Source organism: Phocoena sinus, chromosome 15 (genome assembly GCF_008692025.1).
Source record: "Phocoena sinus isolate mPhoSin1 chromosome 15, mPhoSin1.pri, whole genome shotgun sequence".
NCBI classification, from domain to species: domain Eukaryota; kingdom Metazoa; phylum Chordata; class Mammalia; order Artiodactyla; family Phocoenidae; genus Phocoena; species Phocoena sinus.
In genome coordinates this window covers 40,366,343-40,381,011 of record NC_045777.1, presented here as the reverse complement: position 1 = coordinate 40,381,011, position 14,669 = coordinate 40,366,343, and the positions used below count along the sequence as shown (strand labels likewise).

General features: G+C 37.7%; 1 protein-coding gene across 1 annotated transcript in view; it reads right to left on the bottom strand.

Moving 5' to 3' along the window:
- The window catches only part of MACROD2 (mono-ADP ribosylhydrolase 2), a 2,059,152-nt gene extending 2,045,117 nt beyond the window's left edge, over positions 1–14,035 (bottom strand). The window contains exons 1-2 of the mRNA XM_032606628.1: positions 13,800–14,035; positions 7,931–8,047 (exon numbers count right to left, since the gene is read on the bottom strand). Of these exons, the coding sequence (XP_032462519.1) occupies positions 7,931–8,047; positions 13,800–13,845 (163 nt within the window). The 5' untranslated portion in view covers positions 13,846–14,035. The remainder of the gene's footprint in view (positions 1–7,930; positions 8,048–13,799) is intronic.
- Between the last annotated feature and the right edge of the window lie 634 nt (positions 14,036–14,669).

The window sequence follows — 14,669 nt, the reverse complement described above, 5'->3', positions numbered from 1 at the left end:
GAGGAAAAACAAAACCATGCAGTGAATTATGAATCACTATATATTCTTTTCTTCATATTCTTTTTTCGCTATTTTAGAAGTTAACCTTACTTCACAAATGTCTGACTAAACCAATGTTCACACCTTCACACAAAATATCATTACACAAAAATTTTTAATATTTTTATACATTAGAGTGAATGCTATTCATTCTCAAAATTCTCTTACTTAGCCTAATTCTTCCATGGGAAACCAAATGCTTTATCTGTAGCCAAGTTCTTTTTTGAAGCAAACCAAATAACTCAGTAAAGGGCTTAAGCAGGATATAATACTAATATAATTTCTTACAGTTGTTTTATGTGTCAAGAATCAATAATGCCAAAGTAAATGCATTTACAATGGTAATACCTTAAGATTTTTCTACACTTTAAAATCTTATTATGTAATAGGCTTAAGTTTCTACATTTACACTCATTTAACTTAAGTTCTGTTGACATTTAAGTTCACAGAAATTGAAATAACGTTTAGTTACTAAGTACTATAAATAATAATACACAATGCTGATGAATACACATAACATAAATCCTCATCCTTGTGTCAACTAGTTAAATATCTATACAGTAGTTCTGTAAAATCTTAATTGTAATTTATCATTAGGCTATCTAACTTTTAAAACAATAAAACCAACCTTATATTACAGAGATGCAAAGTATTTATTACCTACATTAAAAAGCAACTGGATTAATTTCTAAGCCCATTATTCCCACGTGAATCTTTACAATACAGTGAAGAAAAGGTGGGAAGACAGAAAATAATGCATGAAAATACCATCAGGCAAATAGTTTATCATTTATTCAATTCACACAACAAATAATTACTGAATATCTACTGTGCAACAAGCATAATGCTAGATGCCACAGATATAAAGGAGAGTTAAGACAGACAACATGGCCCCTATGTTCACAGTAATTAATCTTACAAGGAGATAGATCTTGATCAGATAATCCTATGATTGAGTACATTAAAGACAAACTGATACTAATGCTGTATGAAAAGGATCATAGCTGTATGAAAGTATTTAATATAGGAAACTGTTCCAAAGTAAGGGTTCGGCGAAGACTCCAGACAGAATAGAAGGGTTTCAAGCTGGGAACTGAAAGCTGAGAAAAATTAACAAGGACGTGGAGATAAAAACAGCCAGATAAAGACCCAGTAGTGGGAAGGAGCACAATACATTCCAGAAAAAGAAAGGACAGTGTGGCTAGATGCAGAGACCAAGAAAGGGAGTGATATAATAAGAAGCCAAAAAGGAGAGGGGCAAGATCATAGAAGAATTCAGGTCATTTAGGATTTTAGTCTTTATCCTAGTCTACTTTTCACTTTTGGAGTGAAAAATGACTGTTTCTAATCTAAGTTCTGCTTGTGCAACATCTTTACACGTAATGGAAACTTCACAAATAATTGTTTGAAGAATAAGCTAGAGTGGTCTTAGTTACGTGAGGCAAAAATAGCTTTCTGTTTTTTTAATTAAATTCATTTTAAGGTCATACAAGTGGGGAAAATAAATCACCACCTGCTGAAAATAAATGACTTGTACCTAAAAAGTTGAGATGTTTTGCTCTGAGCTTTCTTCTGCTTCTACAGATTATTTTACTTTTATTTAATTTTTTTTTTTTTTTGGCGGTATGCGGGCCTCTCACTGTTGTGGCCTCTCCCCTTGCGGAGCACAGGCTCCAGACGTGCAGGCCCAGCAGCCATGGCTCACGGGCCCAGCCACTCCGCGGCACGTGGGATCCTCCCGGACCGGGGCACGAACCCGCGTTCCCTGCATCAGCAGGCGGACTCCCAACCACTGCGCCACCAGGGAAGCCCCTATTTTACTTTTAAAGTATAGTGCTCAAACTGAAAATAATATAAAAAGGGATCAATATCAAAAGACTATAATAGGAAACATTCCTTTCCAATTTTTATAAGCCTACTGAATTCCATCCTGTTATAAATACCATTTTCCTAACTATTCAGTCATTTTAAATTGTGGTCTGTCTTCCAACCAACAACATCAAATATTTAATAAAATAATGCAGCTAATATAGTTTTAAAATCTGCAGCAAAGCCCACCTCATCATAGTTATTAAAATTTTTTAATTTGTTTTACCATATAGTCCCTTACTCCTCTCCATATAATATTCAGCAACATAATTATATTCTTATTTCCTCATTCCTAGTGATTAATAAACATACTGACATTCAAAAAAGAGTTATTGCTAATTTACTAAGGATAAAAATACTGGACTATGCACTGGGATTGAAATATGATTAAGATACTCTTTCTTTGATGATTTCTGAATATCAATATTCAACCTAGGACATAGGTAAAATATAACAAAATTCAAAACCTACATTGAAATAAGATCTCAGTGTGATGGAGAGACTCAGCAATTTGGACTTATATTTCTTTGGTCAGCCATCACCTCTCATGAAAATCATTTAAAAGTAGAAATTAGTTTAAGAGAGCAAACGAGGCTGAGCTTCTAAGTTAACCAAAAGAAAGATTACACACATGTCCCTAGTCAGCCCAAATATCTCAAAATATTTCTATACACCTCAAAAAATGGAAATTCAGACTTACAAAGACTTCACAGTTCAGATTTTTGTAGTTAAGTGTTTTCAAATGACCTATAAATCAGATTTGAATATTACATATAAGATATGAAATATGAAGTTTCTTTCTAAATGACCCTTTTAATATTTTGTCATACCTGAATAAAATAGTTTTATAGTTTCCACTTAACTCACCTTCATCATTTATTATATTTTTCATCCCTTACTGTTCCATATAAACATTAAAAGTAAAGAGTCACAGTCAATCTAAACTTACAGCTATAGCTATTTTCTCTGATACCAAACAGTAAGAGAAAATTAGCCTAAGCATGGCAAAGTCATGCTTCTCTGAGTGGTATTCTAATAGAACCTCAGCGTGGAAAGTAGCAAAAGAGAACAGAACACATAACAAGTAAACCTGAGAACTGAACTTCTGTCCCTACAAAGAAGCAATGTCATCCTTCTATCATATCTATCCATCCACTGATATATCTATATCTATCTTTGCCTTTCTACTATATCCTAGGACTACATTTTAGTAATTGTATGTATTTGTACAGGCACTATACTTTAAATGAGGCATTCCCATTTAACGTATGTCGGGGGAGGAAGAATGGGGAAAGAGGAAGAGAAAGATCCAAAATGCCAGTCAAAACTTAAAGAGAAAGAACTCTTTGGCTACTTTTGGAGGATTTCAGGAAACCAACTCAATCCAAAAGCTGGTAAATAAAAGGAAATCTAGCACTTATTCTGCCTTTTCTGTATAAACTGTACTGCATGAAAACAAAAAAAAGTTGATAAGGAAAAGTTTTTACAGAAGTCCAACTAATAAACGAAGAAGGAATGATAAAATTAGGATAACACTATTTTGCAACCCCTAATAAAATAATGGATCAATCATCAATGGCTGCTAAATTCATGAGGGAAAAAGTTGATAGGGAACTTTACAAAGAATGGATTAGACAGACAATAACTGAACCTAGTGATCAGTCTTATCACCACAGAGAGCGATCACCAGACATCATGCAAAAAGAAGGTACAATAATCTATAAAGCATTCTTTCAAAAAGAATTAAACCCAACTCTGATCAGGCCTCTGAATTTAACTACCAGCTCATAAGAAACATAGAGGGACGGAGGAACACGCTAAATGACAAAACAAAGATGCACTGAGCAAAATCCAAAATGTGAAAAATTCTGTAAGACAAATAACTTACTTCATTCAGCAGATAAATTACAAGAGGGAAAAAGGACAGAAAGAGAAGAAACTATAGATTAAAAGAGACGTAAGAAATATATCAGTATGTGAACATTGTTTATTAGATCTTGACTCAAGCAAACCAACTGTACAAAAAAGCAAAACTCTTGGGCTTCCCTGGTGGCGCAGTAGTTAAGAGTCCGCCTGCCGATGCTAGGGGACACGGGGCTGTGCCCCGACCCAGGAAGATCCCACATGCCGCGGAGCGGCTGGGCCCATGAACCATGGCCGCTGAGCCTGCGCGTCCGGAGGCTGTGCTCCGCAACAGGAGAGGCCACAACAGCGAGAGGCCCCCATACCCAAAAAAAAAAAAAAAAAAAAAAAAAAGCAAAACTCTTTATTAGACAATGAGAAAAATGTGAATACTAATTGGACATTTAATTACATTAAAGAATTAATTTTCTGATGTGAGAGTGCTGTGGTTATATTAAAACAACAAAAAAGTGTCCCTACCTTTTTAGAGATGCATGCATAGGCACACATACATATATTTACAGATAAAGTTGATAAGATATACAGGAATTGCTTTGAAACGGTCTGGGAGAAAGGTGCAGGGGGCACTGATATACATGAAATAAAACTGACCATCATTAACTGTTGAAACTGGGTGGTGCGCACAGAAAGGTTCATTACAGTACTCTATTTTTATATATGTTTTTAAATGCTCATATTAAAGTTTGAAAAAAAATAAAGAAAAAAGAATTGTCCATTGTAGACTGTTAACCTCTGAGGCATTCTTATGTAACATACTGACTGAGCACACCTACACATGAGGCACTATTCCAGTTGCTAGAGACACAGATATAATAGAGACAAGCATTTTAAAATTCCCTACAACACAGCAACTGACAAATGAAATAGAATTATTACAGAATTGCTAACACAGAGGAAGAAGTAATTAGAAGCATATAATTCCAGAGATTTACTAATAGTAGTTGAAAAATATAAACATGAACGATAAGCAAATGGGGTTTTTTTTGGTAATCATCTCCCATTCTTTCCTCTGCTGATCCCTATTTCTCCAATATTAAGAAAGTAGTAAATCAAGGGGCTTCCCTGGTGGCACAGTGGTTGGGAATCTGCCTGCTAATGCAGGGGACACGGGTTCAAGCCCTGGTCTGGGAGGATCCCACGTGCCGCGGAGCAACTAGGCCGGTGAGCCACAACTACTGAGCCAGCGCGTCTGGAGCCTGTGCTCCACAACAAGAGAGGCTGCGACAGTGAGAGGCCCGCGCACCGCGATGAAGAGTAGCCCCCGCTTGCCACAACTAGAGAAAGCCCTCGCACAGAAACGAAGACCCAACACAGCAAAAATAAATAAATAAACTCCTACCCCCAACATCTTCTTTAAAAAAAAAAAAAAAGTAGTAAATCAAAATAAAAATATTATCTACTTGCTTCCTCTTTTCTGCACATTGATTTTTATATTATTTGGCAATTTTTGGTTTCCTTTTGTTAAGAAAGCTTAAAATTAAAATTATGACAAATACATCTGGCTACTACTCCTCTCATTATTATTTAACTTTGTTACAATAAAATAACAAGAAGCATTTAATTAAAGTAAAAGAAAACTGAGCAAAGTTAAGAAAAAAACTTATTAAACAATAGCTTGAGAACGTTCCATGTAATCATGAATATCAAGGCCATGACACATGGCCTTCTATAAAAACATAGGTAATAATGATAAACTACTAAATTTAAAATAGGCATGTTGTGCTAGCCCAATAAATAGTATTCCTTTCCTACAAATCAGAAACTATATGACACAGAATTATAAACAGACTTCTTTTAAAACTTAGTTTGAAATCTCATACTTAAAAGATTAAACTATTATAAATATCAATACCTATTTATATATATATACATTTATAAGCAGTGGCTTAAACACTTCGAAATAAAATATAAAAATATAACTTTACAATTGTCCTTTATCATTTTTTAAAGATTTATATTTTTAAAGGATCTTTCAAACTAATAAAATACTAAAACTCTCTTGACTAATACTTTAGTGTAACTGAGCACTGGGTAGGTAATACTGCAACAAAGCACTATGAAAGATATATATAACGCAAAGAAATTAACAGTTATTACTTATAAATGAGTCATTCCATTTCATGAAAAAAAAAAGAGACCAGTCACCAATTTCCAGGTCACAACAGAGAGAAGCAAGTAACATTAGATGGAACTAAGACATTGTTTAATAGAAACACAATTTTGAGTACACCACCTAGTTCCTCATGAAGAACTTTCAAGTTCAAAAAAATATGAAGGAAAGAAACGAAATACAGAGAGCAGTTGTAAACCACTGTAAAGCTCATATTGGGAGAAAGGATTAAATATACAGACTCTTGTTAGGGAATAACAATGTGAGGTGTTACTCGATGTATCGTCTCTGATTAGGCAGAAATATTTTGGGCTGTGGCTATCTCTGAAAATATCCAACTCCAAATTCTCTAACAACCCAGTTCAACCCTACACTCCCACGTGCTGAATATTCAAATAGAAGCAACCAACATAAAAAGGCCAAGCCTCTACACAGAGGTGAGCAGACCCAACACTGGGCAATGCAGCCTGGGTATCACTATTGCTTTTTCAATTATTCTGGCAACAACAGAAAACTACCTCTATTTCAGGAGGCAAAACCTGTTAAAGAAGATCATCAGATATTGCATCCTTAGAAAACTGACCACCTACAATAGCAATGAAGAAAGAAAATCAGATGAATGAAGCACAAGTGAAAGAGAGATTCACTTGCCACAAAAAGTAGAGCTGAAGTGTTCAATATCAGTTTCCCATAAACAAAAGAATAAATAACAGACCCAACCATGAAGAGGCATATGGTCCTAGTTCAGTCAAGGCCCAGAGATCTGTCCTTTTGATTTATATTCTTTTCATTACACAGCACTACCTTCTCTCAATGATGTCTTAATTAGCCCATTATTAAAACAACTGCATTTACTGAAGACACTGGGCAAGCAGGTCAGATGTGTACATCCCAATCAGCTTGTTCAGTGACCCCAATAGAACCTGGGATACAGCCACTACCCCATTTGCCCAAGGTCACACATTTTTCCAGGCAGAGTTAGCTCTAAAAGAACTCACAGGCTTTGCTTTCCCACAAAAACAAAATTCTCTCTAAAGCCCAAACACTCAGATAAGCATGTTCTCTTCACAGACACCAAAGGCTAATTTGGCTGCTGTTTCCCACAGATTTTGTCCACAGAAATTCCACACTAGTCTTTTTGTTCTGGGTCCATAGTATACTCTACAGTTCCACCAATCTAAGACCACAACCTGTGAAATTAGAATGTCCTCAGTCCCTTTCATAAAATTATCTTTCTTTCGAAACATTTATGTATTCTAAAAAGCACCCTGTTTCTTCTTAAATTTCACATTCAGACTATTAACACCAATGAGTGTTCATTCAAAGATAACATATTAAACTTCTATTAAATCTATTATGTTGTTTTCATAACTGTTTCCATATACCTTTTCAATACTTAACAGTTCATTTATATGCTAACACATATATTTTCCGTCAAACTATCTAGAGTCTCATCAAAACATAAAAACTTTGAGAGTAAATTTTACCATACAAATACTTTACCAATAGCACATCATACAAAATATATACTCTTCTTTAAATTATGTGAAATGTTATTTGGTTTTTCTCTATTCTTCCTAATATACTATCTTTCAACTGTATCCAATCCTGAAAATAACTTGAAGAAATGCGATATATATGAACCAAATCAAAACAAACTCAAAAGGCCATCTCACTAAAGCAACATATCCCTAATATCATTTGCTCCAACAACTACTGCAGAATAGTTTTTTTAAAGTATCTATAAAAATGTACCATAACATAAATGTGGTATATCTCCAAACATGAATTATGTTAAAATAATTTCTTAAGTTTAAATAACACAGAGTAGATTGCTACAAGCAATTAAATGACAACCAATTATTTCATATAGCAAAAATGACATCTCTTTATTAAATGCCAGGTATTCAATTCTATCAATAATTGTCCTGCAGAAGTCATAAATCAATGAGAACAGTATCTACCTGAAAAATGTTCTGAGAAACTTACCATCATTTTGACTCTTGCCCTTCATCTCCTCTTTCCATGATGGGATGGTGTTCAAGGGAACATAGTCCCTTAGGTATTCTTTGCGTCTCTCCTCTACGGTCATCTTCAGCAAACGTTCTTGCAAAATAAAAGCAGAATCTCCATTTGTATTTAACTTTTAAGCTCAGGAATCATTTTACAATTTACATATTAACCACATTAAACTAACCAAAGAATTGGTGTGGCCTTGAAGAATACCAAAATCAAATCTAATGACTCTGTATTTGAGTGTTAAAAGGTGTCAAATTAATACTACATTAGTAGGGGGAAAAATAAGATCTAAGCCTGATGAGGAAGATGTTCTTGTGATAAAGAAAGAAGTAAACTCTTTTAAACATCTACTGACAATCTACTATGTGCCAGGTGATATGTTTATACACTGCAGGTACAATGGTGACCTTTAACTTTGAGGAGTTCACAAAACATAAGAGGATATGGATAAGATAAAAAATAATAGCTACATAAATACAAAATCCTAAGACAAATAAGTACAAATGCTAACAGCACAAGGAAAGCAGCCACCAAGATATTTACTTAATTCTACAATGCCATCAACAATAAAAGTGCCCTTTCAATTAATAATACCATTGTGGAGGTGATATAAACAATACTTTAAGTATAAATCTTGATTATAAGATTAAAACATTTTAAACACTTTGAAGTAACAATAGTTGATGTTATTTATAAAGAACACACTGTGTGCCAGGTACTTCACATGTATAATTTTATTAAAATAATCTTCCCAACACTCAGCAAAACTGATAGTATTATTATCCTGATTTTGCAGATAGGGAAATGAAGCACATCAAAGTTCAGCAGTTTGTCCAAAGCAAGAGAGCTTTCCATTAAAATCCACTCAGATATCTCCATTAGTAAAAAACTATAGCCTATACCGTTAGCCACTATACTGTACTACCTTCTCAAGAAAAGCTTCCCAAAGGAGGTGACATGTATGCTCGTTCCTGAAGGATAGGTAGAATTCTGCCATGAAGAGGTAAGAAATAAGGATATTTCAGACTAGTAGAGCAATGTAAACAAAGATAAGGAGATACGAATAGCTTAATGAAGCTGCAAGATATGTTACGAGGAGGGAAAGTGGCCACAGAATTCAAAAGTAACTAGAAACATAAATTAAAACGAAAATGTACAGGAAATCTGTATACTATGCCGAGCCATTTAATCTTATTCTATAAAGTACACCACTAATATTCAAAGTTGACTATTCATATCCTAGAAGGTACATAAAATGATCCACTAGGATACTGGGGGAAAAAGCTAAAAAATTCTATTTATTTCAAACTTAAGGAAATAAATTAGATTTATTTACAAATGAATTAAGATTTTCTAATATTCAATATATAAACTGACACTGGCAACCTCACTCATTCTGTATGTCAGCTGTCATGTATCATATATTTACTTTACCAAAGATCGCCACAATGTAGAGCAATTGACAGTCATACTCTCACTCTCCAATTCTCTTTCAGCATATTACAAAGTATTGTAGTTTAGATGAATGGATTTAAGGACAGCATCTAGTTTTAGGCAATCTAACCCTCATAAAATAATCACTTTAAAAGATTCTTTCACAGAATTAAACTGCAGAAAGTATTAAGGTAAGTACAAGTGAAAAAATGTTGGGCAACCAACATTTCTCCCTGCTCCTAGAACTGGCTTTTCTTCAGCCACAATAGGAGACCAAAAAACAAGATTTTCATCAGATGTGATATATTCAAATCACAATACTCAACACTATATTGAATTTAAGATGCCTAGACCATTCAAGTTGAAAACAAGAATCTGGAACTCAGGAAAGATCTAGCCTAGAGATTTGGAAATTATAACCTAAAATTCTATGCCTACAGGAAATTCATTGGGGAGGGTAAGACAGGGGACCAAACCTCAAACAAACAACATTTAGGGAGTGAACACAAAGAGAAAAAAAAATGAAATAAAACTTAGATGTCACTGAAGGTACAAGGTGAATCAGGGTCCCACTGAAGTGGAAACCAGCAGAGAAAAGAGTTTTAATGAGGAGAAAAGGGGAAATCTTGTCAATTGCTACAGAAAGATCAAAAAGAATGAAAATTAATAAGCCACGGGTTTTTATCAACTGGGTCAAGAACAACACTGAAAAGAGAACAAAATGGTTAACAGCTGTCTGAATTCTAACACCAAATCATGTAAATCTATGTGATCTTGTATTACTTAATCTCTCTGTGGCTGTTTCTTTTTCAGGTAGTTGGTAGGTATTATTCCCAACTTACAGATGAGGCAACCAAGACAGAGAGGTTGAATAACTTACCTAAGGTTCCGCAGCTAGTAAGCAGTACAACTAGGATTCAAACCCAGGCAAAAGGTGTTATAAGTTCTTGACCTTAAAATACAGTACCTCACAGGGTTGTTGTGAGAATTAAATGAGATAATCCAAGTAAGTTACTTAAAATAGTGCTGGGCACACAAACAGGACTCAAATAGTAACTATTTTTATATGAGTACCATCATCATTGTTATTACTGAATGATTTTAGGAACATTAGTTTCCTTGGAGCATAACTTGAGATCCAGGAGATTTTGAGGGACTGAGGAAAAGAAGGAAAGTGAGAACAGCAACTCCAAGGTGAAGCCCTGTGGAAGGAAGGCTACCTTCCTTGATCATTGTTATAGGATGAGGAGAGGAACCCAAAGACACTGAGAAACTAAACATACCCAAAAGAGAATAAATGATAGTACCAGATCTCAAATAAAGGGCACAAGCAGAGGGGTTAATCCTTAGAAACAAAGATGAAAAGTGCTTCCTCTAAAAGAGGAAGAAAGCTGAAAGAACAACAGACATGTAAAGAAACAAAAGAGACTGTGGAAAATGATAGGGCTGTTCATGTTATATGACATGTATTTTCTCCGTGAATTAAAAGGCAATGTCATCTGTTTAGTATACGAACTTAAGGTCTTGATGGAATAGGAAACTTGAAGGGAATGGTAAATTTGAAATAATCACACGGAGGAGGAAAAGTGATGACTAGTGTTTACCAAAGCACTACTAAAAAAGCTCAGATCACTAATATGGAAATACAGCAATATCAACGATCAGGATGAAAGATATTACAGAGCAACTTGTATTTTCAGTAAGTGTCAGAAGTAAATATGGGAATGCAACCTGGCCTCTGTCATTCCATTTACTTAAAAGTTTAAGTGTGGACACTTAGGAAAAAAACAAGATGAATAATAAGACAATAAGATAAAACACTGAGAATTTAACTTTCAGTACTTGAAATGATAATACACATTGAGTGGTTTTGAACTAGGGCACAAAATATTAAATCAACACCGTTTATTTAACCTATGTGGACTTGAGAATTCCTTAGTTATTTATTTAAACGATGAAACATACTGGGGGGCACAGTCATATATACAGTTTCTTCAGCTTTACACAAAACTTTTCCTTAAAGAATGTTTCACCTTTGCAGATGTGCTTAGTAGATGGTATACTGAGTTAAAATATATTTAAAGAATGCCTTGACATTTTAATGAGGTGGGTAAGCCTTCCTTTAGATTTAAATAACAGGTACAAAAATATGATACCACCCTCTCCAGTACAATTCAGAAAAAGGTCACGCTTTCCATCAGCTTCTTAATACTAACTACTGTCCTGGAAATCCTCACCTCCTTCTTGATGGTATAACATATGGGTTTTTATATATATATATATGTATATATATATGTTTATTGAAGTATAGTTGATTTACAATATTATACTTTACTAAATATTCCAAAAATAGATATCCTGATAAGACACTGACACACTAAAAAGTCTTCAAGTCACAATAACTTTCTCTTTTAATGCAAAAATATGTTAGTTTTAGACAAGAGAAAAATTTACTTTGTTAACTGCCTTCTTTAATTGTGCATTTGCTTCTCTGTTTAGGTAATATTAATTTGGTAATAACTTCCCCTATTATTAGAAGTAAAAGAAGAAAAAAAATCAAGACATTAAAGTTTTAAAAATGTTTGCTTATGAAAGTCCAACAGCGTAGATGTTAAATGAAGGAACCATTGTAACATTGTTACTTTAGGAACATTATTATGACAGAAAAATATAATAGTTCTTAAGTAATCGCTATAATTTCATCAATTATTCATGTATTGAAAACAATCTCCATGTTTTCCACTATTTTGCCTTCATTATTATCAATAATACAAACCTAACATTTCAAGACCATCAATAAAAATGGGCATAAAAGATTTTTCAGTGCTTACAAGGTAAATCCTTGTTGAAACTCAAATAACTTTTATTGCAAAAACAAAGCAAAACTATTTTACGCTACTTTATATATCAGCCTATTATTCTCAACAGCATTTGATTTGCGACACCAAAATTTAGTTCTATATATGTCCATAATCATTAAAACATAATTAAATGGCATAGTCTGTCAATATTTAAAGACCATTTTAATTGGGTCGTTCAGTTATGCTATGTTAAATCTTCCCAGTAGTTAATGTGAAAAAAAGTCCCTCCTCATCCCCTTCCTCATGCATTGTTTTAAGTAGGCCCCTACATAAAGGATTTTTTCCCCCATATTCATTCCCTTTCTTTCATCCACTGTTTGGCCTTATTTATAAAGACCAGCAGTTGCAATAAGAATCCACAGATTTTAAAGAACTATTATCAAGGAAATTAACTTTCACTCTAGTCACCCCTTTATCCTTGTTCTATAAAAAAGATGAGATACTTAGGAGAGATTTGCACTTCCCTCACTCGACCTCACTCCTGATACAGAGCAGTAGCAGTGCGAATACTTTTTACTACACTTCTGTACAATCAGCTGCTAAAGAATTTTTTTAAAAAAAGAAAGAAAAGGAAAGAGGAAAGGAAGGAAGGAAGGAGAAAGAAGAAAGAAAAGAAAAGAAAAGAAAAACTACAGAGACTCAAGTTTTACCTTGGAATATTCCCTAACTATGATGTCAGAGAAATACAGGGAGGGAGATGGAGAAAAGAGGGTTGGGTCGCACGCCTCTGTGTCTCATCGACATCAGCGTCACCGTCAACCAGGCTGATCTGGATACGCTTTGATCTGCACGAAACTCAGGGATGGGCTCATTCACAGAGAGCGACATCAGTCTCATACTCTTACTCGGAGCAACTTCAGACTATGAATGGGGATGGAATCTAGAGGAAGTCACAGCAGAGAAAAGCCCATTCAGACTTCTCTGACTGCACTTAGCCTCGCGGACAAGACCCGCTCGTTGTAGGTTCCCCCAGATATCCAGGTTTCAAAAGTCACACTGCGGCGCAGAAACAGGGGCCCTGGCTGAACACCCGAAGGTGAGGACGCCCAGCCAGCGGATGAGGAGACAGGGGACAGAGGCGAGGGGTGAACGTCTGAGGCTCGGAGGGCGCGGAGCAGCAGCAGCAGCTGCAGCCGGCGTGCCAGCTGGCGGGCACGTATCCGCGGGACACCCGGGCCGGGAGTCCGAAAGTCCCAGCTGGGGTGCGGGGACAGGGTGCGGGGGCCTGAACAAGTTGTACGGAGCCCGCGGGCCGCCGAGCGGCGGTCTCCGCCGCTAGCGGGGCGAAGGTGACCGGGCGCGGCGGGCGGCAGAGAGGGGCGTGCGTCCACACGTGCGCTAGCGGCAGGTACCCGGGGGCGGCGCGTGCACGCCAGCGTGCGCGCGCATACGCGCGTGTGTACACACGGACCCGCCAGGGAGGCGGCACCGGCCAGCCGGGCGCGAGGCGGGAGTGGGGCGGAGGGCGCCGCTGCACACACAGCCCTGACTCCCGCCCCCACCCCACCCCACCCCCGCCCCCCGAGACTCGACGGGCCGGTTACCTTTCTCCTCTCTCCACACCTTTTTCTTCTTGTTGCTGGGGTACATGTTGCTGTGGGGGTGGCTGGCTTTAAGCTGCAAGTTCCCCAGGCTCACGGGCAAACAGGGTGTATGCGGAGTGGGAGGGGTGGGAGGGGGCGCTCGGGAGGGAAAAAGTGGAAGAGGCTCCGGGTCCCGCGCCGCTCGCCGCTCTCCAGTCGCCGCCCTCCTCCCTCAGTACGCACTCGGTCCCGGCTCCCACCTGCCTCAGCCCCGCGGCAGCCACCACAGCAGCACCTCAGAGCCTGTCAACCAGGTCACGCCTCGCGCTAACCTAACACCCGCGCAGGCCCCGCCTCCCAGCCTCTAGCCAGCGCCGCCTCCCATTGGCTGCACCGCCCGCCGCTCTCCGCGTTCCAGCTGCCGCGCGCCCCGACTTCGGCCCTAGGGCGCACGCGCAGGCGCAGGCTCGGGCCCGACGCCGAGGACGTTGGGGAGCTGGAGGGGGCGGAGCCAAGGCTCGAGGGGGCTGGAGGTGGCTCACGACTGGGGCGGGGCGTGGGGCGGCCCCGCGGGAGCACCGTGAGGCGCTGGGCGCTTCCTTGCGGCTTCGCGGCGCTGGGAAAACCCGAGGGCGTGGCCTACAGGAAGGGCCAGGTGCGCCAGGTGATTGCGCGCTGACTGGGAAAAGCTGCCTCAGGGCCTGGAAGAAGTGGAAGTGCGAGGAGATGTGAGTCAACACGAATTGTATACTTGCACTGTCACCGCCCCGTCTGGACGAATTTTACTGGATAATCTGAAGCTTTCCTCTTGGTGGGCAAATATAACCGAAAGAAGTGAAAGGATTAGGAAATGGTTCCAGACCATATACAATCAGCTCCTTGACCTTGTAG